Source organism: Pseudorca crassidens, chromosome 12, assembly GCF_039906515.1.
Source record: "Pseudorca crassidens isolate mPseCra1 chromosome 12, mPseCra1.hap1, whole genome shotgun sequence".
In the NCBI taxonomy this organism is placed as follows: domain Eukaryota; kingdom Metazoa; phylum Chordata; class Mammalia; order Artiodactyla; family Delphinidae; genus Pseudorca; species Pseudorca crassidens.
The window spans coordinates 67,172,641-67,195,926 of NC_090307.1; the positions used below are offsets into that span (position 1 = coordinate 67,172,641).

The 23,286-nt window shown below is 42.4% G+C and overlaps 1 protein-coding gene across 6 annotated transcripts in view; it reads right to left on the reverse strand.

The window, feature by feature from the left end:
• Positions 1-23,286, reverse strand: part of SPECC1L (sperm antigen with calponin homology and coiled-coil domains 1 like) — a 122,631-nt gene that overhangs the window by 80,993 nt on the left and 18,352 nt on the right. For 5 of the 6 annotated variants that reach the window (XM_067700103.1, XM_067700104.1, XM_067700102.1 and 2 more), the window contains 2 exons: positions 12,298-12,487; positions 1,195-1,348 (listed from right to left, as the gene is read on the reverse strand). In XM_067700103.1, coding sequence (XP_067556204.1) covers positions 1,195-1,348; positions 12,298-12,450 — 307 coding nt within the window. In that variant the 5' untranslated portion in view covers positions 12,451-12,487. Of the gene's footprint in view, positions 1-1,194; positions 1,349-10,599; positions 10,713-12,297; positions 12,488-23,286 lie in introns of those variants that run through there. The other variant, XM_067700107.1, reaches the window with a different exon arrangement.

Sequence of the window (23,286 nt, forward strand, 5' to 3'; positions counted from 1 at the left end):
CTGGAATGAATGGATCTAGGCATCAACCATCAGAGGCTGCTAACAACATGGAACGGGACACGGCCAGAAACAATGGGCCTCCTGACAGACAGACAACTATTACCTAGGAAGGAATTGGCGGGGGTAAGAGGAAGGAACCTGAGTCTGTCCCATCAAGGCTCTAAATTCAATGACATTTATAGTAAACAGAGAGAATAAAAGAATAAAATCAAGGACATCATAGGAATGTGACATCAAAATCCAGATCACGGGACTTCCCTGATGGCACAGTGGTTAAGAATCTGCCTACCAATGCAGGGGACACTGATTCGATCCCTGGTCCAGGAAGATCTCACATGCCGCAGAGCAACTAAGCCCGTGTGCCACAACTACTGAAGCCCACACGCCAAGAGCCCGTGCTCTGCAATGAAGAATGGCCCACGCTCGCTGCAATTAGAGAAAGCCCGCTTGCAGCAGCAAAGACCCAACCCAGTCAAAAATAAATAAATAATTTTAAAAAAAAATCCAGATCACAGGAGGCAGTTTCATAGTGGTCCAGTGGTTAGGGCTCAGCGATTTCACTGCCAGGGCCTGGGTTCAATCCCTGGTCGGGGAATTAAGATCCCGCAAGCCACACAGCACGACCCAAGGGTGGGGGGACATCAAGATCATGGGAAACTCTACAGATCAAACAACCAGTTTCCACAAAAATTAAATTGCAAGAAAAAAGTGGGATGAACTCATAGATTTAAAATGAAGATTTAAGAGACACTTCACAAATTACTATATATGGACCTTAAGTGAATCCTGGTAAATCCTGATCCAAACAAATAAGTAAATATATGTATGTAATATTTATAAGACAGAAATTTAAATATTTACTGAATAATTTATGATTTGAGAAATGGTTATTAATTATTTTAAGGACCGATAATGGTATTATGAATATATTTTTAAAAGAATCCTTGTCTTTCAAAGATAATTAAATATTTGTGGATGACATCTGGAATTTGCTTCAAAATAGGGGAAGGTGGGTGTCAAGGAGCTAAGAGTGGCCATCAGGTGATAAGGGTGATGAGTACACAGAGATGAAATACCAGATACTTTTGTGCATGTTTGAAATTTTCTACGATTAGATGGAATTCCCTAAATACCTGTGCACTCACCTACTCAAACACAAAGGCAGTGTAACCCTCACACCGAGTGCGCGCCTACCTGTGCTACTCTTGGGTCTGTTCTCCATGGTGCTCATGGCAGGGGCGGATGCTGACGGTGCTGCGGAAGGGCAGGTGCTTTTCTTCCCTTTGACACCATTAGTCACAGTCACCCCTCCAGCCATCCCAGCTAAAAGGTCATCACTGCTCTTGGTCTAGAAGCAACAGAAGATAAAAACAAATTGATTAGATGAAGCAAGATTAAATAACATTTTGACACTAAACAAAGCCCTTGACTTTCACGCTGAGTTCAAGAATTCTACAAGGACTTTCTGACAGTTACCAAGTAGCACATCACTCTGTGCTACAGAAACAGAACTTCTTCACTGCTTCATAAATGATCACTTCTTTTTTTAATTAATTTTATTAAATCTTCACCCTAGTATATACTTTTTTTTTCTTTTATAAAGCCATTTTAAATTTTATTTTATTTAGTTATTTATTTTGGCCACACCGTGCACAGCATGCAGAATCTTAGTTCCCCACCCAGTGATCAAACCTGCGCCCCCTGCATTGGAAGCACAGAGTCTGAACCACTGGACCTCCAGGGAAGTCACACACACACACTTCTTTTTAAAATATGAAAATCATAATGTACTCAGAGATGTTATGGAAGCCCACTGTGTGCCCCCACGTGCCAGATTCAGTGAGGGGTGGGAGAAAGTGCAGACATCCTCCTTGCTACCGCTCATCTAGGATGTGACTCTAGGATAGCAACATCACATGTGCTATCTCAGGAAAGGTCTGTAAGGCCACAGGAAATGCCACCTTGCAGTTTCTAGAGAGAAGCAGTACTGAGGGTCAGGAGGAATCTTCACTGCTCTGAAGTGATGCAACGATGGAGCCAATGTCTAAAAGAAGTTATTCTGAAATTTTTCTTACCTCTATTTTTTTTTGTAGTCTAATTTAAGCCAAAATTGAAAGGAGGGTTGTTGTTTTTTAAAGCCTAAGTAATATACAAATAAAAAATTAGAAATTTTATGGTTAGAGTGAGGGTTAAATGATCATACTACTCGAGAAAGACCATTTGTAATATTTATTTATGTTTTATGAAGATGATTAAAAAAATGTGAGCTTTTTAAAAAGAAAACAAGCACTCTGGAGAACTGGATTGGGTATAAAATTGTTACTTAAGAAAAACAGTGAAGAAATCTGATTTTACTTCTCCTAGAAATGAGAGAGAACAAAGAGGAGTTAAAGGTCTGTGGGGGGAAAAAAAACCCCTGCTTTTAAATAAAATAACCAAAAGTTTTGCCCACTAAGGTGAAGGCACAAGTTAACCAGCCAACTTATGCTGTTTCCCATTGAGATAATCACCCTCGGATAATCACAATGAATTCATTTCTACAAATTAAAATGGTTCAAAAACAACTCATCTCTAAATCTGAAGCCTCTCCCAGTTCTAAATGTCAGTGACTGGATATGGAGTAGTACCATTAGGTAGGTCAATCTGTCTCACTAAAAGAGAGGCAGAAAGAAGATTAATGTTTTAAATGAATTGTCAGAATTAAGCTTTGGTAATTTAGGGTTGTCATATTATGAAAAATCTAGATCACATAATAAGGAAGGGGGATATTGCATTAATCATTAAGGATTGTTCATATTATTATTATTTTTTTTTTTTTTGCGGTACACAGGCCTCTCACTGTTGTGGCCTCTCCTGTTGCGGAGCACAGGCTCCAGACGCGCAGGCTCAGCGGCCATGGCTCACGGGACCAGCCACTCCGCAGCATGTGGGATCTTCCTGGACCGGGGCACGAACCCGCGTCCCCTGCATCGGCAGGCGGACTCTCAACCACTGTGCCACCAGGGAAGCCCTGTTCATATTCTTTAAGACTAGTATTTCTTAATGAAACTGGTTATCAAGTATGATGCAAAAAAATAATTGTAAATCAAGTTACACCCCCTTCCTGTCTTTGTACCTCGTCTACTAAGCAGTAAATAAACTTAGCATATTCTTACATTTTCAAATTATTTTTTATATTGTTAATAAAAGTTAAAATTATCTTTGAACTAATTTTCCTTCCTCCATAAGTTAGATATTCTTTCCTTCCATAATAATTACATCTGAAGACCACCCTACATACTCCTGTAAAAAGTGGCTGAATTGTCACAGTTCTCTGTTTACAATTTGCCTTTGGGTAATAGCAAAGTTAAACATACACCAGAGCACCAAATCAAAATCTATGCAGTTATCACAATAACTAGAATAATACAATATTGTCACGTTAATTAACCAAACTGTATATATAGGCACTTGATTTATGACCAAAGAAGCAGTACAGAAAAAATGGAGTTTTCAATAAATGGTGCTAGGTCAACTGTATATTCACAAAGGAAAAAAGATGAATGAGCCCTATTTCACACCATATCAAAAATAAATTCCAAGGCTTTCTATCATTCAAAATCCTGAATGATAAAACAAAAAATTGAAAAATTTGACTACATAAAAATCTTAAGAGAAAATTTAAATTTTTGCATGGCCAAAAAAAATAAGCAAAGTTTAAAAATAAAATCCACACATGAGAAACTAGGTAAGTATACTTGCAATATCTCACAGATAAAGGGCTAATATCCCTAATACACAAAGAACTCTTAAAAATTAAGGGGAAAGAGACCAAAAAACACAAAGAATAGTGAGCAAAATGAACAATCACATACAATCAACTCACACAAATGTACGAAAGAAGGTGATTAGTCAGACTAACTCATATTAGAAATACAAAGTAAACAACATTGAGATACCACTTCTCACCTCAGACTGGCACAAAAGGAAAAAGTATGACACACTCCTTTGGGAAGGATGTGAGGAAACAGGCACTCTCATAAGTTGCTGGCGAGAATGCAACTTGATTGACAGAGCCTTATGGAAGGAGTCTGGTGACATCTAACAAAGCTACATACGCCTTTACCTCCTGCCCAGCAATCCCACTTCTAGGAATTTAAACCTGAAGACACACTTCCAATAAGACAAAAATACATATGCATAAAGTTACTCATTGCAGCATTGTTTTTAGTTGCAAAATACTGGAAACACCTTAAACGCCTGTACATAGGTTAGTAGCTGAATAAACTATATATATCCATACAATGAAATGTTAAACAGAATGAGAAAGACTGCTAAAAAGTGGTGTGAAGAGATTTCTAGAATACGTTAAGTGGAAAAAAGCCAAGTGCAAAAGTATATCTAATTATGTCAACTTTTGTGTAAGAAAGCAGAAATACAAAATAAACATCTGCTCATTTATGCAAAAAGAAACATAGAAAAACTAAATTAGACTGCTTAGCTCTAAGCAGTGGGTGGAGACAGAGTAAGGAGTATGGGGGGCACTTCTCTGACCACATCTCATACAGTTGTGACGCGTGGAACCACGGGAGTGCTTCACGTGTTCACAATGAATAATTAAACATGGGTGGGGGACCCTAAAGTGGAACACAATGGGAACAAGTGGACACAACTCCATTTCAAATGAATCATACAACCACATGGGGTTGGAATGGGGGCAATCAAGTATCTTTTGAACACACTATTTTGACCATAAACCCTCAAACCCTCAAGCTAAATACAAAGAAGTATAAATTCTGAATTCCAGCTGGTAGAATTGTTTTTTGCAGTGGTAACAGTGAGTAAATCTGTATTTTCTGTATATTCTAGGATTGAGAAAATAAATCTATTATAGATAACCAATGCCACTGTCAGAGGAAGGGATTACAATTATGGAAAGTGCAAAGGCTACAAGCAACCTTGTGTAGTAACTGGAACTGGAAGTATCAGTGTGAACTCTGAGGTTTTAATGTGTATGGAGAGAAGTAGATACAGAAATTGGTACTGATATGCATGTACACACGTGTGCGCGCTCCTACCTCTGTATGATGAAAGGGCTTATAAACAATATGTGCAAAAGCCATGAGCACACCTAGCTTCCAGATGGTTTAAATTCTACCCCTCACTGAAAAGATCAAGGCCTCCTTGAAGACAAGGCTGATTCTAGGGCTGGGGCTGGAAAAGCAGGAAATTTACTGTGCCAGAAATTAAGAAATTGCTCAGAGAGAGGCTTCTCAGGTGGCGCAGTGGTTAAGAATCCGCCTGCTAATGCAGGGGACACGGGTTTGAGCCCTGGCCCGGGAAGATCCCACATGCCGCAGAACTAAGCCCAGGCGCCACAGCTACTGAGCCTGCGCTCTAGAGCCTGCTTGCTGCAACTACTGAGCCCGCATGCCTGGAGCCCATGCTCTGCAACAAGAGAAGCCACCACAGTGAGAAGCCCGCGCACCACAATGGAGAAGCCCCTGCTCGCTGCAACTAGAGAAAGCTTGCGTGCAGCAACGAAGACCCAACACGGCCAAAAATAAATTAAAAGAAAAGAAATTGCTCAGAGAATACGAGGAACATGTCAGAAGGACACAAGACCCTGCTTGAAGGGACTCCCACCGGCCAAACTGGGGACAATCTGAGCATCAAAATAAATGATGCTAACAGTTTACAGCCCACTTAAGAAGAATCCATGAATCCACACTAATATAAATGAATACACAAATGGGAGAAAAGTAAAAACTCTTCCTTATAGTAGAATGCTGACTAATAAATGTAGAAAGAATGATGGAATTATAAAATTACCACTTGGCAAAAATCATAGTAATAATCATAGTAATAATTGATTCTGGAAAGAATTACTAAAAATTGCTAAAACTAACGTGAAAGTTTGATGAGAGAAGAATATTTACAGTGTCAAAGTATTTTCGACAAGATACTTATTTTTACAAAAGGCAACATAGTAACCTGATAGTGGAGGAACCTAGCAGACACCACCTTCACCAAGTTATCATCACCAGGAACACTGACACCACACACGACGTGCCTCTGGAAATGCTGCACCTAGGACGCCCAGCTTCTGTGGGACTCCTGCGGGACCCTGCAGCCCCAGCCTATGGAAACACTGACAAACCCAAATGTGGAGGACAGTCAGCCAAACAAACGGAACTGCACGCTTTAGTAAATGTCAAGGTCCTAAAAGACAAAGACTGAGGAACTATTCCAAATTTAAGGAGAATGAAGAACAGCTATATGCAATTCACAACCCCGGACTGAATCCTGGACCAGAAAAAAATTTTTCTTCCTTTTTTGCTAAAGTGGACATTAGCACAATTGGTGAAATTTAACTAAAGTCTACAGATCAGATACTAGCATTTTATCAATGTTCATTTCCAGATGTTATCATTGTACTATGGTTATAAGAGAATGGTCTTGTTTTTTAAGGAAATACACACTGAAATATTCAGCAATAAAGGAGGATTAGCTCTACAATTTACACTTAAACAGATCAAGAAAAAAATTATGTATTTCTGGGGGCTTCCCTGGTGGCTCAGTGGTTAAGAATCCGCCTGCCAATGCAGGGGACACAGGTTTGAGCCCTGGTCCAGGACAATCCCACATGCCATGGAGCAACTAAGCCCATGTTCCACAACTACTGAGCCTGTGCTCTAAGAGTCTGTGAGCCACAACTACTGAGCCCGTGTGCCACAACTACTGAAGCCCACACGCCTACAAGCCCGAGCTCTACAACAAGAGAAGCCACCGCAATGGGAAGCCCGCGCACCACAACGAAGAGTAGCTCCCGCTCACCGCAACTAGAGAAAGCCTGTGCACAGCAACAAAGACCCAACGCAGCCAAATAATTAATTAATTAATTAAAACAAAAAGAAGTAGAAAGAGAAGGTACAGAGTAGGAGAATATATGTACAACACATATAAATGACAAAGGGTTCACATCTAGAATAGGTAAAGAATGATAAATCAGTACAAAGAAACACACTGCACCACCTCAGCCACTAGGACGGCTACTACCAAAAAACAGAAAAAACAAGTGCTTGCAAGGATTAGCAGAAGGGGAACCCTTGTGCACTCTTGGTGGGAATATAAAATGGTGCAGCTGCTGTGGAAAACAGTATGGTCGTTCTTCAAAAATTAAACATCAAACTACCATACAACCCCACAATTCCACTTCTGGGTATATACCCAAAAGAATTGAAAGCAGGGTCTCTAAGAGATATTTGTACACCCATGTTCACAGCTATTATTCACAATAGCCAAAAGGTAGAAGCAACCCAAGTATCGCTGATGGAAGCATGGATAAACAAAGTGTGATCTATACATACAGTGGAGTATTATTCAGCCTTAAAAAGGAAGGAAATTCTGCAATATGCTACAACATAGATGACTCTGAAGACATTTTGCTACGGTAAATAGGCCAGTCACAAAAAGACAAATACTGTGTAATTCTACTCATATGAAGTACTCAGAGTAGTCAGACTCACAGAGACAGAGAGTGGAATGGTGGTTGCCAGGAACTGGGAGGAGGAGATGGGGAGTTAAGTGTTCAATGGAGGCTAGGAAAATGAAAAAGTTTTGAAGATGGACGGTGGTGACAGTTACTCAGCAATGTGAAGGTACTTAATGCCACAAAACGGTACACTTAACAATGGTTAAGATGATAAATGTTATGTGTTTTTACCACACACACACACAAAAGTTGAGGAAAAACAGACACCACAGTAAAAATATGGGCAAGTGATTTGAACAGGCACTTCACATAAGAGAATATCTAAATGTCCACTAAACACTTAAAAATAAGACATGAAAAGGTGCTTAATCTCATTGCTAACAACGCAAACGCAAATTAAACCCACTTTATAACACCTCTATGAATGGTTACAATGAAAAGAGTAATGTAAGTGCAGGTGAGGATGTGGGGCATCCCAGAGTTAACCCCTTTGGGAAATGACTGGCCATCTACCTATGAAAGGTGAATGCCATGCACCTTACAACCCAGCAATTTCACTCCTGGTTATGGAGTCAACAGAAATGGGTGCACCTGCGTATAAAAGACGTGTGTAGGATGTTCATAACAGTACTATGACTAATAGCCCCGAAGGAAACTCCAGATAGATGTCCATCAAGGGCAGAAGAGGTGTATGGCTTGTGGACATTCCACGGTTAGTAATCAGCAAGGAGGAGCTGCTTACACATGAATGTATATACAAAACAGACAGACTCACAGACATAGAAAACAAACTTATGGTTACCAAAGGGGAAGGTGGCGGGGGGGTGGATAAATTAGGAGTACAGGATTAACAGATACACACTACTATACATAAAATAAGATAAGCAACAAGGGTTTACTACAGCGCAGGGAACTATAATCAATATTTTTTAAGACCTATAATGGAAAATAATCTAAAAATATATATAATATAGCTGAATCACTTTGTTGTACACCTGAAACTAACACAATATTGTAAATCAATTATACTTCAATTAAGAAAAAAAAAAAAAGGGAGGAGCTGCTGCTATAGGCAACAACAGAGATGAATATCATGACCTAAACAGAGTTAAGGAAACCAGACACACATGAAAAGAACTTCATGTTCAATTACATCTATATAAAGATCCAAAACAGGCAAAATGAATCTTGGGGGCTAGAAGTTAGGGTGGTAGTTACTTCCGGAGAGGAAGGAAAGGGCAGTGATGAAGGAGGCACAGAGGGGTCGGGGGGGAGGCCACTGAGGTGCAGGCAGGCTCTGCTTCCTGACCTGGCTGATGGCCCAGGGTACATTCACCCCTCACTAAGCCCAACACAGATGCTTTGTGAACTTCTCTGGGTGTATGTTCTACTTTATCAGAAAAGTAAAAACAAAACAAGAAACAACTCTGCACTTTCCAACTTGCCTTTTACATGAAGGTACTTGGCAGGCTCTGATATTTTTTCTGTTTTAATTTTTGTTACACAGTTCTATAAATACATGTGTATTCCCACATGTAAACATCCCCCATCAGCAACAGTCAAAAAAAATGAAATTGACGAAGGAATAGATTTTTCGCCTACTTTTTAATAACAGGTACAAAACACAATCATTTGGTAAAAACATACAGATACAAATAACGAAATAATACAACCAAAGAATACATGCTTCTCCAGGTAAGGTCCAAGTTTCACAGTCTGCATCTCCACCTCATATTTTAAGATTAGTTTAAAATTTCTACCTTCCAGGTTTCAGAGATGGATTACTCAGTCAAACTGTGAACTAACTTTTTTTTTTTTTTTGCGGTATGTGGGCCTCTCACTTTTGTGGCGTCTCCTGTTGCGGCGCACAGGCTCCGGACGCACAGGCTCAGCGGCCATGGCTCACGGGCCTAGCCGCTCCGTGGCATGTGGGATCTTCCTGGACCGGGGCACGAACCCACGTCCCCTGCATCAGCAGGTGGACTCTCAACCACTGCGCCACCAGGGAAGCCCCTGTGAACTAACTTTTACACTGAAAAGGTATGATCACAAATCATCATTGAGAATCATCAATTATTTAGATAAACCCTAACTTATTAACTCTCATCTATCAAGTTTTAGAAAAAAGTATCCCCAGGACAATGAAAAAGTGTACTACTTCTAAAGGATTAAGTGTGGACAGCCAAAAAGTGCAGGCATGTAGGAGACCACCTCTACCTGGAAATAACCCTCTCTGCTGGCTGTGACAAAGAAGAATGACCCACACAAAGGCCCAAGCCAGATGTTACAGCTACTCACAGAAATGGGACCAATTTCCTCCAAACATGCTGTGAACAGCCATAGTGCTTCTTTTCATGTTTACAGAAGCTCCATTCAGACTCAAAAAGGTCCTCCCCTACATCTCACTAGATCTAGCTACAAACAACATTTGAAATGAGAGGTAAAGAAACACATATCCTTGGGGATTCCCTGGAGGTCCAGTGGTTAGGACTCGGTGCTTTCAATGCCAGGGCTGGGTTCAATCCTTGGTTGCAGCCAAGAAAAGAAACACATATCCCTGCACCCTGCCGAGTGTAAGAAAAGTGTTGGTGTTATGTGAATCCTGCGCGGTGACAGACACGGTGTGGGTGTCCACGAGAGTGGATGTGTGGACACGGTGTCTCAATGATTAAAAGCCAAATGCTTCATTCTTCTGGCAATCATCAAGGCTCCATCAGTTACAGAATTCAAGTTGTGGGAAGTGACCATATGCTGGAGAAGCACACTGAAATATGGAAACTTATAAAAATAAAATAACACAAGTTTGTGGGTTCCCTAGGTCCTTTTGCTTTTTCCAATTTTTCTATCATTTTCACTATTTTCTTCTTTCCCTCTTACTCTAATTTCTATTCAATGACTTTTTCCCCCTCCTTTTTTAAGTAAAGCACTTGCTCCAGTTGAGGTAAAGTGTTCCCAAATAGTTTCACCTCTTCTATGACCCTCCCCACTCCACACACACACACACACACACACACACACACACACACACAGAAATACTTAAATCAGCCAACTCACCAAAGCCAAAGCCATGGACAGCTGGCACAAAGCAGGGATACGGTTTTGCCTTACAATGAAGAAGTACTCACTGCTCAAGACTAGGCTGCCATCGACTCAGGATACATGCTTTGGAAGACCAGACATGCTGCTCAGGACACGCTCCGGAGTGAACCTCAGAGACACTGCCTGCCAGCGAGGAGGAGGCAACAAGGCAGGCAGTAGTGCACACCCCGTGCCAACGCTTCAGCCTGCTCCTCCAGCCCCATAAGTCACGGGTCGCCCAGGCACACAGGCACTCCACTCTGAAAACAGGCGAGCAACTGAGTGAACAGCTGGGGCAGAAAATACCAGTTTTCTTACACGAGAGGGAGGCAGCACTGCCACCAAGGAAATTGCTCAGCGTGCTGATTCAGACTAACGGAAGTAGGGTAAAGGTCTACTCCTGGTATCACCCTCCAGGCCGCAGGATGACACCCAGCTGCTCATCAGGGATGTAGCAAGGAGAAAATCTGGTGGCATCTCCAAGCCCACAGAGTAAGTCTGCATTCAGTTTCGACAACCCTGGAATAGAAAAACCAGCATTTCCTGCTAGATCTTTCAACACATATAAGGAAGTCCCTCATCAGCTGTTCCTGTGAGGTGCTTCTTAAAATAATTGTCACATCTGTAAAGCCTTTCCTGGACAAAAGGCTTCTGAACAGATCGCGTTTCAGGTACTTCTTGGTTCCCCCCTATCAGACGAGCAAAAACTCTCTCCAGGTCTTCTCCATAGAGTCAAATTTTCTACCCCAAAACACCAAACCTCAAAACAAGCAAGCAAAGAACAAATAAGTGAATTCTGGACTGAGAAAGACCGGAAGAAGACCATGTGCATTTCTGTCCAGTGAATCTAAGACTTGACCAGCAGAAAAATGGCCCAGAGTCATCTCAACACAGACACTGAGAACACCCATGGGAAGCCTGCTACTGTCAATCAATCCTGAGCTGCAGGAAGTTTCCAGAGCTAACCAGGAAAAACTCTACTGCCAGTCCCTTACAAAGTCCTTGCTGTGAGCCAGGCCCTGCACCATCCTCTTTCCTACACCCTCACTTCCATCCTGACTGCAGCCCTAGGATGCAATGCCCAGCCTGGGCCTGTCTGCTCCCGAAGCCTGGGATCTAACGTACCACTACCCTTTACTAACAAAAACTAAACTAGCCTCTAAAGAAAGGAGTGTAACAAGAAAACTAGTTATGCTCTGACTAAATTAATATCACCCAATTTTGCCTGGGATTAACACTGGATCAGTTGTCAAAAAACAAGTAACAGTTTATGGTAACAGTGTAGGGGGATGGGTGGGAATAAAAACTCCTGTTCAGGGGTTTCAGGAATGTCATACTGGCCATCCTTTAAGACCTCATGCACATGCTCTTTTCATTAAGGCTTCTCGGGCAGAAACAATATTTTCCTACTTGAAACTGTTTACGCTACTCTCCTGCTCTCCCAGGGCATCTGACTTTTTCACTTGTATTTTAGTTGTTCGTGCCAGTGACTTGCCTCCATCCTTTCCTCCACAAGCTCCTTGAAGGCAGGCTCTCCCACACCAGCACAGCGATTTGCTCACAAGTAAGCCTGCTACTTGGTTTCATTCGTAAAGACCGACCAAACACCAATTAAGTCCACCACAACGTGAACTCTCTTTGAAGAGGGTGAATCCTAAATAACGTTTATGTGATAAATCAAACATCATATGAAGACTCACTCCTCCTACAATTCATCACATATTTAAACACAACCACGTAAATACCTTTGACAACGAAGCTGCTGTTCCAGGTTTTATGAGTTTGCCTCCTGCAGATGCTGAAGAGCTGTTTTCGGGTTTCGTTTTGTCTGCTGTTTGCGCTTTGCTTATCCCAGACACCTTAGGCACTGAGCCAACACTCCTGCTTGTTTTCTTCATTCTGGGCTGCCTCTTCGTAATGCATTTACAAGCAAATCTGTGGAGATAAATGGAGATAAATTATACTGAGAACAAAACTGTAAGAAAGCTCTCTAAAAATTTGTTTTTGAAGGATCTTACCATGAACTAAATAAAAATGTTTGAAAGCTAGATGTCGCTACAGAAAATAAAGGATGAAAAATTCTTAGACTTATTAATCAGAATGCACCCTGTTTTCAAGGCTTCCTTCTTGAACACTAACTTGAAATTATTTTCTACATTCTAGTTCTCTCAGTAAAAACAATAACACACAGTACATTTAGTGAAGCAATAATCATCCTGGCACTTGAGAATGAGCCACTTTGCAGGTCTCTAAGGTGATCACACTTTCCAAATTATCCAGCACAGTCCTAACTTCAAATATTTGTTGTGATATTTCCACATAAACCAGCAAAACAGCCCAGAAACTCCAACATTCAGGATCTAAATATATTTCCCAGTATATCTCTTTTATCAAGAGGAAGCATCAAAATGCCTTATAAGAATATAAGCCTCAATATTTGGTTCAGAAAGTAAGGGCACTCTTTTACAACCTTAAAACCATGACAGCAAACCTTTCGCCTAAGTGGAACAGACTCAATTTCAAGCTTAGAGGACCTGGAATAACACTGGCCACACACAGAACTACGGCCAGAAAAACCCTTCAACATACCTCTATCAGCTGAGCTAGAAAAGCAGTCTCTACCGTAGTATCATGTTTGGAAAGACACATTGGCCTGGTCTGGGTAAAGTAAATAATACGACTAACAAAAATGAAAGCCTACTGTGAACGTAAGGAAGTTTATGTACGATGACGCTGAGAAACTACAATGAGCACAAAAAAGAAGTTGGTCTATTTTAGGAAGATTTCTACACACTAATAAAAATAAAGAGAAACTTACAGAATAGCCTTTTGGAAAAGAAAAGGCTCGTTCCAATAGCTTCAATGAACACTTCACCTAGACTGTATTCGAACGCTCCAGATTTATCTTGCCTGACGTAACACAAACTGTACCAACTGGTTTGGTGGCAGAACAGTGAGACAGGGCAAAGGGGGCTCCGCTCCACCCTCACCGTGATAAGGCCTCGGAGCAAAAAGAACACTGTTTTTGACACCAAGCAAAACACAGCGAGACCTCAGTCTCCTCTCCAGCCTTCTCCCAACTTCCTGGTTCTTCCTTCCAGAAAATGCTGTAATTGGTGACAATAAAATCACCCGTCTGCTTGCCCTGAAGCCTTCTGCTTTCTACTTCCCTGTCCCATTGGAGCACTCAGCCCAGAGTTGGCACTCCCTCTAGTTTAGCTCCACCAAGCTGCTCCTCATAGGTTCCCAGAGGACACTGAAAATGACCAAGACAGACACGAGCGGCTTCCCACAACACGTGCACCACAGTTATGCTAATCCCTGCCAACTGGCAACTTTGTGCTTTTCTACCTGTAAAATTAAGGAATTAGATTGGACCCATCACTAAGTTGATTTTGTAGAAAAATCAAGTTCCTAAGAACCTTTCCTTCAACGTCTCACTTTCCCTTTGTATTTATCTTTTTTCTAAGTCTCATATCTTGTAAATGGCTCCCCAAAGTTTCTTTCTTCTCTGCTCCAAATTCCACGCCTGCACTCCTTCCTACACTACCCAGACCCTCTCCCATTCTCTGCCTACTCCTCCAGCTGCTGTCAAATTAACTTTTTCTAGACCAGCACAATCCAACAGAACTTACTGCAACTATGAAAATGTTTGGTATCCATCTGTGCTATCCGAAATACAGTAGCCACTAGCTACTTGGGGCTGCTGAGCACTTGAAATGTGGCTAGTGTGACTGAGGAACTAAAATTTAAATTTTAATCTTTTTAAATTTAAAGTTACATGGTAGACACCATACTGGACAACGTAACAGACTGTCCCTTTCCTGCTGCTGTCTCTGTCCCAGAGTTAAAACCTAATGAACTACCACTTCCCTCCCACCAGGGTGGCTATAATCAAAAAGATAGATGGTAACAAATGTTAGAGAGGATGTGGAATAATTGGAAGAGTCAAGCACTGCTGGCACAAATGCAAAATGGTGCAGCCACTTTGGAAGATAGTCTGGCAGTTCCTCAAGTGGTTAAACACAGAGTTACTAGGACTTGCCTGGTGGCACAGTGGTTAAGAATCCGCCTGCTGGGCTTCCCTGGTGGCTCAGTGGTTAAGAATCCGTCTGCCAATGCAGGGGACACTCAAGCCCTGGTCCAGGAAGATCCCACAGGCCGCGGAGCAACTAAGCCCATGCACCACAACTACTGAGCCTACGCTCTAGAGCCTGCGAGCCACAACTACTGAGCCCTCGTGCCACAACTACCAAAGCCCACACGCCTAGAGCCCATGCTCCGCAACAAGAGAAGCCACTGCAATGAGGAGCCCATGCAACGCAAGTAAGAGTAGCCCCCACTCGCCACAACTAGAGAAAGCCCGCACGCAGCAACGAAGACCCAATGCAGCCATAAATAAATAAATAAATTTATAAAAAATAATAAAATAAAATAAATACAAATTTTGACACGTAACTGTTCAAGCCAGACTATACTAGGAATAAAACAGTCAGAAATGAACAGCTCTAAGCTGAATCACTGTGAATCTGACAGTTACAGTGTTGACTTGGGCACGAGGTCCTGGCAACTCAGATACATGCCATCTCCATGCACGCTCTCCAGAATGTGATTTTCTAAAAGCGGGAACCACGCTTGGTGTGACGGCTCATCTTATGCCAACCTGACTGAGCTGCAGGGCACCCACACATTTTGTCAAACAGTATTCTGGGTGTGAGGGTGTTTCTGATGGAGATTAATGATTGAATTCATACGCTGGGTGAAGCAGGTGTTCTCCCTAATGTGGGCAGGCCTCATCCAACTAATCGAAGACCTGAATAGAACAAAAAGGCTGGAGTCTGAGGGAACTCTTCCTGACTGACCTCTTGAGTTGGGATGTCAGTCTTTTCCTGGCTTTGCACTCCAACTCTCAGACTGGAACTTACGCTAGCGGCTCTCCGGGGGCCCCAGCCTACCAACTGCAGATCTTGGGACTCCTCGGCCCCCATATGCATGTGAGCCAACTCCTTATAATAAGATTGGTTCCGTCCTATTGGTTCCATCTCTCTGGAGAACCCTAATGTACTTCATAGCTGAGAACAAAACAATTTCCCCTCAATGTCTACAGTAACTACAACCCTGGAAAATTCCATATATACCAAAAAGTATGTTAAAAAAATGCTTTCTTTGTGTAAGATGGAATAAGATTCTAGGCTCAGTCATAAACAGGTTTTTTTTTCTATCCACATAAATTATTCAGCAAGATATTCCAAAGTTTTGCAGATCTCAGGATAAGTTTTCATTCTGCAGAACTGTCACTTCATTGAGTCTAGACTTCCAGGGCCCCTACCTATTAAATATCAACAGTCTCCACCAACCATTGAGACAGTCAAAAAAGCTTCCACAATTTTCTAAAATGACCCCTATTAAGGACAAGGATCCTCCAAAACAGGTGATAATTCACCAGAGACCTTGGTCCCCCACATCAGGTTAAGGAGCAGGAATCGTTGGCCCAGACCCTCCCTGGAGCCCCAGGCCTGGGAGAGATGCAGAGTGGAGGGAGAGGACAACACAGCATGCAGCACTTCCAGGGTCTGACTGCGAAAAGGAGTGCGATGGAAGTGACCACTACGCCTCCCCGGCCCGCACGAGGGTGTCACATAGGCACCCACCACAACCTCTAGTCCAGTGAAATCAAGGTGTGGGGGGGAAGAAAAAGTAGCTCTCCTCACAAAAACAGGATGGATGCTGTCTCTCTACATATGCTAAGAATAATCTCAAATAACAATAATCCAAGGAGTGTGTCACATGTATTTCTCAAATAATATTTCTTAAGATATTAAATATTTCTTAAACTAAAAACATCGAAATATATGCACTGCTCCCCAAATAGGGAAAGACACTGAAGGCCGCAAGCCCCTCCCATGGACAGGCATCATGCCCCAGCTGCGCCACACCCAGCACAGGTCCCTGAATCCCCACATCAGTGGGCGCTGATGATGTAACTCTCCCTGGGTCAACCATTCTTTAGTGACAGTAGTCTCAATCCAAACCCCTCACCCTGCCCGCCAATCCATATGGCCTCCAATGCAACCATACACAAGCACTTCCTCAGAAACCGGCAATTTTTATCTCAATGAAGATTTCACAAGAGATGAACAAAATGTAACAACACTAAAATTATACTGCTCAATCTGCCCCTTCTAGACTTACTACTTGTCCTATCAGTCAGTGCTGGTACTCTTGACCAATATCTTTCATTTTGAAGGTGCTAATTACCATGTTATTTAATATAAAACCGACCTTTTGGATAGATTTTAGAAAACTTATTACCAGGTCTAAATCAGTATGTATTATGTTACAGCTGTAAAAGTAAAAACCTTAGCTATAATCATATTCATTTATAGAGGGCTGCTACTTTTTTATTTAAAATAATTGTTAGGCAAGGGCAGAGGCACAACTGCTCTCATTTACACAAATAAGCTTGCATTCAGTGTGAAGGCTGCAGTCTGGGTGGCTGGACCTCTTACCAGGATGTCCCAGTACAGGATTTACAGCTCCAGAAGCCCTGCCTAAAGCTAATTACATAGCCGCAGCCACACAGGAAGCTTGAGTTTCCTTTACATGTATAAGGAGGTCACATAAGGAAAACAAAGGGCCATCTCTTACCTTCCACACATGGCAGGTAAAATACTATCTAAAAATCAAACTACAGACTCTTAAAAATGGAAAATATCTTGGAGGCCGCTTATAGGAAACCCCACATGGAGCACCACTGACAAAAAATGGAGCATACTGACTACTAAGTTAGGAAGCAAGTCATTACTTAACAGTCACTGAACACTTATTTTGTGCCAAGACAAGCCAAACGCCAATTCTCTGGGAATCTAGTGAAACAAGGATAAATAAACAGATGGACATCCTAAGCTGATTAAGACAAAAATACCTATCTTCCAGGGGCTCACAGTCTAGGGGAAGAATGAGGTGCATAAGTGAACAGGTCTCCATCCTTGATGAACCTACTGCAAACATGAGGGACATACATGTACAGGGTATGGGGAGAGCAGGGGGACATCGTCCCTGGTTCTGCCCTTGCAGAACAGGGAGGGAGGTACAGGTCAGAGGTTTAAGAAAGCACGGGCCCCCTGAAGACCTGGGCCTGCTCAAACAGAGAAACGTCACAGTGACGACCAGCGGGGAAGGGTTTCGGTCTGACACACAGCACTGAGGACTGAAGGCAGTGCCGCCCTGATTGGATGTGTCCTTCCTAAAGAGAAACCTGGTGCTGCAGAGGATGGACTGAAGGACACCATATGGGGGCTCAGGGAGAGGGGCCAGAAGGGCATCTCCTTCCCTGCAACTCCTTTCCTCTGACCTGAATCTGAGAGCCATACTCAAAGGTACCCTCAGCCCACAGCTCTCCCAGGATCTGAGGACCAGCACAGCGCTTTGATAAGTCTGCCCTTCCCCCACGTCGGTCTGAGAGTCTCCAGCCCCTACTCCAGACTTCGCACACCTGTGCCATTGGCACAGACAGGAGGAGGACCTGGTCTGCAAGCACAGCATCCAGCCGACTATTACTTTCTCCATCTAGACACTGAACTTCTCAACTTAATCTAAGAAAAAACCCTGTTTGGCCAGGAGCTACCAGAGGCTCCTCCAGAGTTCATGGTTACCTAACACTACAAAGCCTCTTTCACACAAACTGCTGCTAAGCTGCTTTTCTCTGATAACATTTTATTATGAAAATTTTCAAACACACAGAAACGTTAAAGAAACTGAACAGTAAACACTCCACTTTTCTCCATTTCATAGTTGTGCAATTTATATTCTGAAAAAGTTTACACCTGTATCTGTTAAAATTATCATTTGGTCAAATTCAGCTTAAGGTCCAGCCTTTGAGATATTTTTAAATTTTTTTTTTTTTTTTGCGGTACGCGGGCCTCTCTCACTGTTGTGGCCTCCCCCGTTGCGGAGCACAGGCTCCGGACGCGCAGGCTCAGCAGCCATGGCTCACGGGCCCAGCCGCTCCGCGGCATGTGGGATCTTCCCGGACCGGGGCACGAACCCGTGTCCCCTGCATCGGCAGGCGGACTCTCAACCACTGCACCACCAGGGAAGCCCTATTTTTAAATTTTGACTTCAATTTGAAACCCATTAGTTCTTCTCTAAAAAGCACTGTCTTCAATCTTAAGTCACTTGTCCAACCAGGATCCTCACCTACAATAAAAGGCTGAATTCTAAGGAATCTCAAAGGTACCTCCTGACTCCAAAATCCTAATACACCTCACGCAGCTGATGGTAATGTTACAAGTAGAGAACAGAGCGGTGAACAGGCTCTGCGATGTGTCACCACACCCCCACCCGACCCCGGGCCTCAGAACAGCAGCACAGCACTGAACTTCAAGTCAGGAGAGCTGGGTTCACACTCCAGCTTTGCCACACAAGCTGTGACTGCAGGCAAATCACTTCATCACTTCATATGTTTGCAAATGTTTCCTCTCCTATAAAGAGGAGCTGATAAAACCTAATTTATAGTTATTGTACAAAATAACATGTGTAGACCAAGAAAGAGAACAAAAACCCCAACACACTCATTCCAGAAGTTTTCTCACCAGGGCTCAAAGGTCAGAAAAATGGTGCAACAATCCAAGAGCAGGGATGGCAATTTCTTTCAGTGATTCAGAAACTCCACCCTCCCCAACCATCCACCCATGAAAAACACACGAATCAAGTTTCAGAAATAATGCCAAAAGGACCTTAAGAATTTATCTTAACTGTCATTATATTGCAACAAGAAGGCTCCTCCCTGAGCAAAGGAGAACACAGATTGTCCTGGAAACCACGAAGGAGCTCTGAGGCCATCCCTCACCAAGAAGCACCTTCAGCCCTGGCAAAGTGCGGGACAGGAGCCCTTGGTGTTAACTACAGGGGTGGTCCCTAATCCTCCCACCTGTAGACACACAAGAATCCCGATGGGTCACCACTTCTTCCTTTGAACTCCTCTATGCACCTCCTATTCACCTCCAAGTAGAATCATTTGTCCCCTCTGTCACACTAAATGTATTGCTATTTAAAACTATTTAAATGGAATTGTGGGGACTTCCCTGGCGGTCCAGTGGTTAAGACTCTGGGCTTCCACTGCAGAGGGCACAGGTTGATCCCTGATCATCAGGGAACTGAGATCCCACATGCTGGGTGGAGCAGCCAGAAAAAAAAAAAAAAAAGGAATTGTTATTTAATTGATAACTTATAAATCCACTGTGCTTTTTTTACAGTATCTGGAGACTGCCCCACCCACCATGTCTGTTCAAATCTGTATCCCTCGGCAAGTTACTTAACCTCTCTGAAATCTCAGTTTCCTCATATGTAAAATGGGCTGGTAATAATACTACCTTCCTTATAAGGATTTTGGGAGGATTAAATGAAATAATGAACCTAAAGTGCTTAGCAGGGTGGCCCACAGTAATGATGGCATAAATGTGAGCTATCGTAGTCTATAACAACACACTGCATGCCCCAAGTATGACTAATGCCTTATTAAAATAAAAGCAGCAACTCAAAAGACACTCTGTCAGACAAACCCTTCATAAAGAATGACTAAAGATTATTTTTACTCACTACTTCATTTAATTATACACTGTGGCACACAGATGTCAACAAACAACACTTGCTTCTGGTTCTTTCCCACTGAAAATTACGTATCAGGAAACACTGAAAATATATGGTAGGGAGTTCCCTGGAACGCTAATCAGGAGACCTGGATTGTGGCTCAGGCCTGGCATGCCTTCATGACCCCAAGCAAGTCATGCGAACTCTGTGAGCCTTGTTTATAGGCGAGGAGGATGGATTAGGATCACTCAAAAATTCAAATATTCTATTTCACAATTTATACCTCAAGAACCAGGAATGAAAACTTTTTTAAAAAAGGAAATTGCTTATTAGCTATGATGTTTTTATGTTATATATTGATAATATCCTACTAAAATTCAAAAAAAGGTTTCAATCCAAGCAACCTAAATACATTTATCTCTTATTTCATAAACTCCATATTCAAAATGTAGGGATCATATTAAAATTTTAAATTAAGAAGAGACTAAAACACTGAGAAGGAATCACACTGTCAAGGGAAAATTGAAATTTAGCAAACTAAATTGGAGTGTGGGGCTTCCCTGGTGGCGCAGTGGTTAAGAATCCACCTCCCAATGCAGGGGACATGGGTTTGAGCCCTGGTCCGGGAAGATCCCACATGCTTCGGAGCAACTAAGCCATGCGCCACAACTACTGAACCGCATGCCACAACTACTGAAGCCCGTGCGCCTAGAGCCCGTGCTCCACAACAAGAGAAGCCACCACTATGAGAAGGCTGCGCATCTCAACGAAGAGTAGCCTCCACTCGCTGCAACTAGAGAAAGCCTGTGCCCAGCAACAAAGACCCAACACAGCCAAAAATAAATAAATTAATTAAATTAATTAAAATAAATAAATAAGTCTGTAAGTAAAAGTTGCTACTAAATGGATCAAAACCAATAACCAATTGATAAAATCACGACTTCTACAAAACCAAACAAAACGTTGAAAAGAAATTCAATAAGAAATGTTTTAATTAAATAAATCATAATGCAATAGACTTCTTATACTGAATTCCTCAACATATACATTTTTTTTAAACTTTCTTATTGTGAATTGCAACACACTACCAGAAAGTGCGTTTAAAGGTGTACATTTTAAAGATAGACTTGGAGTGGACTCCACTGAGAAAGGCAAGGCTTACTCAGACAAAAGTCTGAGCTTTGCCAGGTCAAAACACTGCACATGTGAAAGTGGGCGTGTATTCAAGGTGCAAGAGACAGAGACATGAAGGAGAGGGGCCAGGGAGATGCCTTCGGGCATGTGATTCTGTGCTTAGCCTGAATCTAAATACAAAAGTCCATTACTGCTCAAAATACTTCCATGCTTACTGACTAAGGAGCTTACTGGAAATTTTTAAAAGCTTATTTTTTAATGTCCATTTTTAAATGAAGTATAGTTGCTGTACAACATTATTTAAGTTACAGACGTACAATAGTGATTCACAATTTTTAAAGGTTATACTCCATTTATACTTATAAAATATTGGCTAGGGCTTCCGTGGTGGTGCATCAGTTGAGAGTCCGTTTGCCGATGCAGGGGACACGGGTTTGTGCCCCGGTCCGGGAAGATTCCACATGCCGCGGAGCGGCTGGGCCCGTGAGCCATGGCCGCTGAGCCTGCGCGTCTGGAGCCTGTGCTCCACAACAGGAGAGGCCACAGCAGTGAGAGGCCCGCATAACGCAAAAAAAAAAAAAAAAAAAAAAATTGGCTATACTTCCCATGTTGCACAATATATCCTTGCAGCTTACTTTATACCTAACAGTTTGTACCTCCTTACCCCGCTACCCCTATATTGCCCCTCCCCCATCCCTCTCCCCACTGCTAATCAGTGCTTTGTTCTCTATTATCTGTGTCTTTTAAATGTTTATTTTTATTATAACATGATGTCTTCTCATTTTTAAGACAGATTTTACTTCATGCCTAAAATTAGGGTGTGATTATCAACTAATGTGCACATTTAATATGGTGGTTCTACCTGCTCCCAGAAGCCAATGATGCAAACTCCGGCACTGAGGAAAGGCGGCCTTCAGAGGGACCTCTCCTTCACTTCCACCTCCAGCCCCACGTGTGCACTCCCCTCCAAACGCCCTTGTGGCCACAGAAGAAGGAAAAGGAAAAAGCAGTTCCTCTCCAACTTCCACCCCTTCCCCTCACAGCTACCTCCTCTCTGCCTGGCAACGCTGGGTGAAGGGAGCCTGGGGGCGAATCTACAGGAGAAGGTGCCCAAGTGGACACTGAAGTCGGCCAGAAGGAGGAGATGGCAAGCAGGGCCGACACAGCTCCAAGTGGAAGGACGGGGCAAAGTCAGACCTCACTGGAATGGGATAAAAAGTTGAGTAGGAGATGAAGGAAGAACGTTTCAAAAATTTGGCTTTGTGAAGGGCACAGAGTCAGAGGGTGATGAGGAGGGTGAGACACTTTGCTGATGTTGCTATTGTGTAAATGCCAGAGCAAGCTGCCTGGGGGAGGGCGGTGCTGCCCAGCACCAGCACATTTGATTCGAAACCACCCTATGTGCCTGGAAAGGAGGAAGAAACTGAGGCTACAGAAGTAAGGAGTTTGCCCAAAGTCTGAACTCTTTTCACTAAACCACAACTACTGATAGACAGGATACTAGAAAAAAAGAGTTAATTATCAGCAACAAAAATCCAAAAGCGCAATTCTATTTCCCACAGAAAAACCCACTCATACTAATTTATGATTTCTATTACTCTGCAAGATTTAACACAAGGAAATATTTAGAAACAACTAGAAGCTCCCTGCATTTTTCAAACTTAGAACCATAAGTCTTCTCCTTCTTACTGCTTTGAAAAAAATAACAACAACAACGAAAAAACCCTAATCTTATACTAGGACCTCTTTAGATCCATTTCTGGAGATCTTTTTAATACAAGGCGCTAAAAGGCCGTTAAACTACTGCTGATACTTAACATTCCAGACAAGTGACAAGGCTGGAAAAGGACAGCCTAAAAGAATTTCTGGCTATAGTACACAAATGGTTTTTCCAGATTTAGTCCAAAACAAATTGGTTCCCAAAGTTCAAACTCCCAGAATGCAAGAAATTTTGAGTCTCCTCTCCTTCTTCAGCCATATTTACAAAAAGAAAATGTTTATTCATGGCC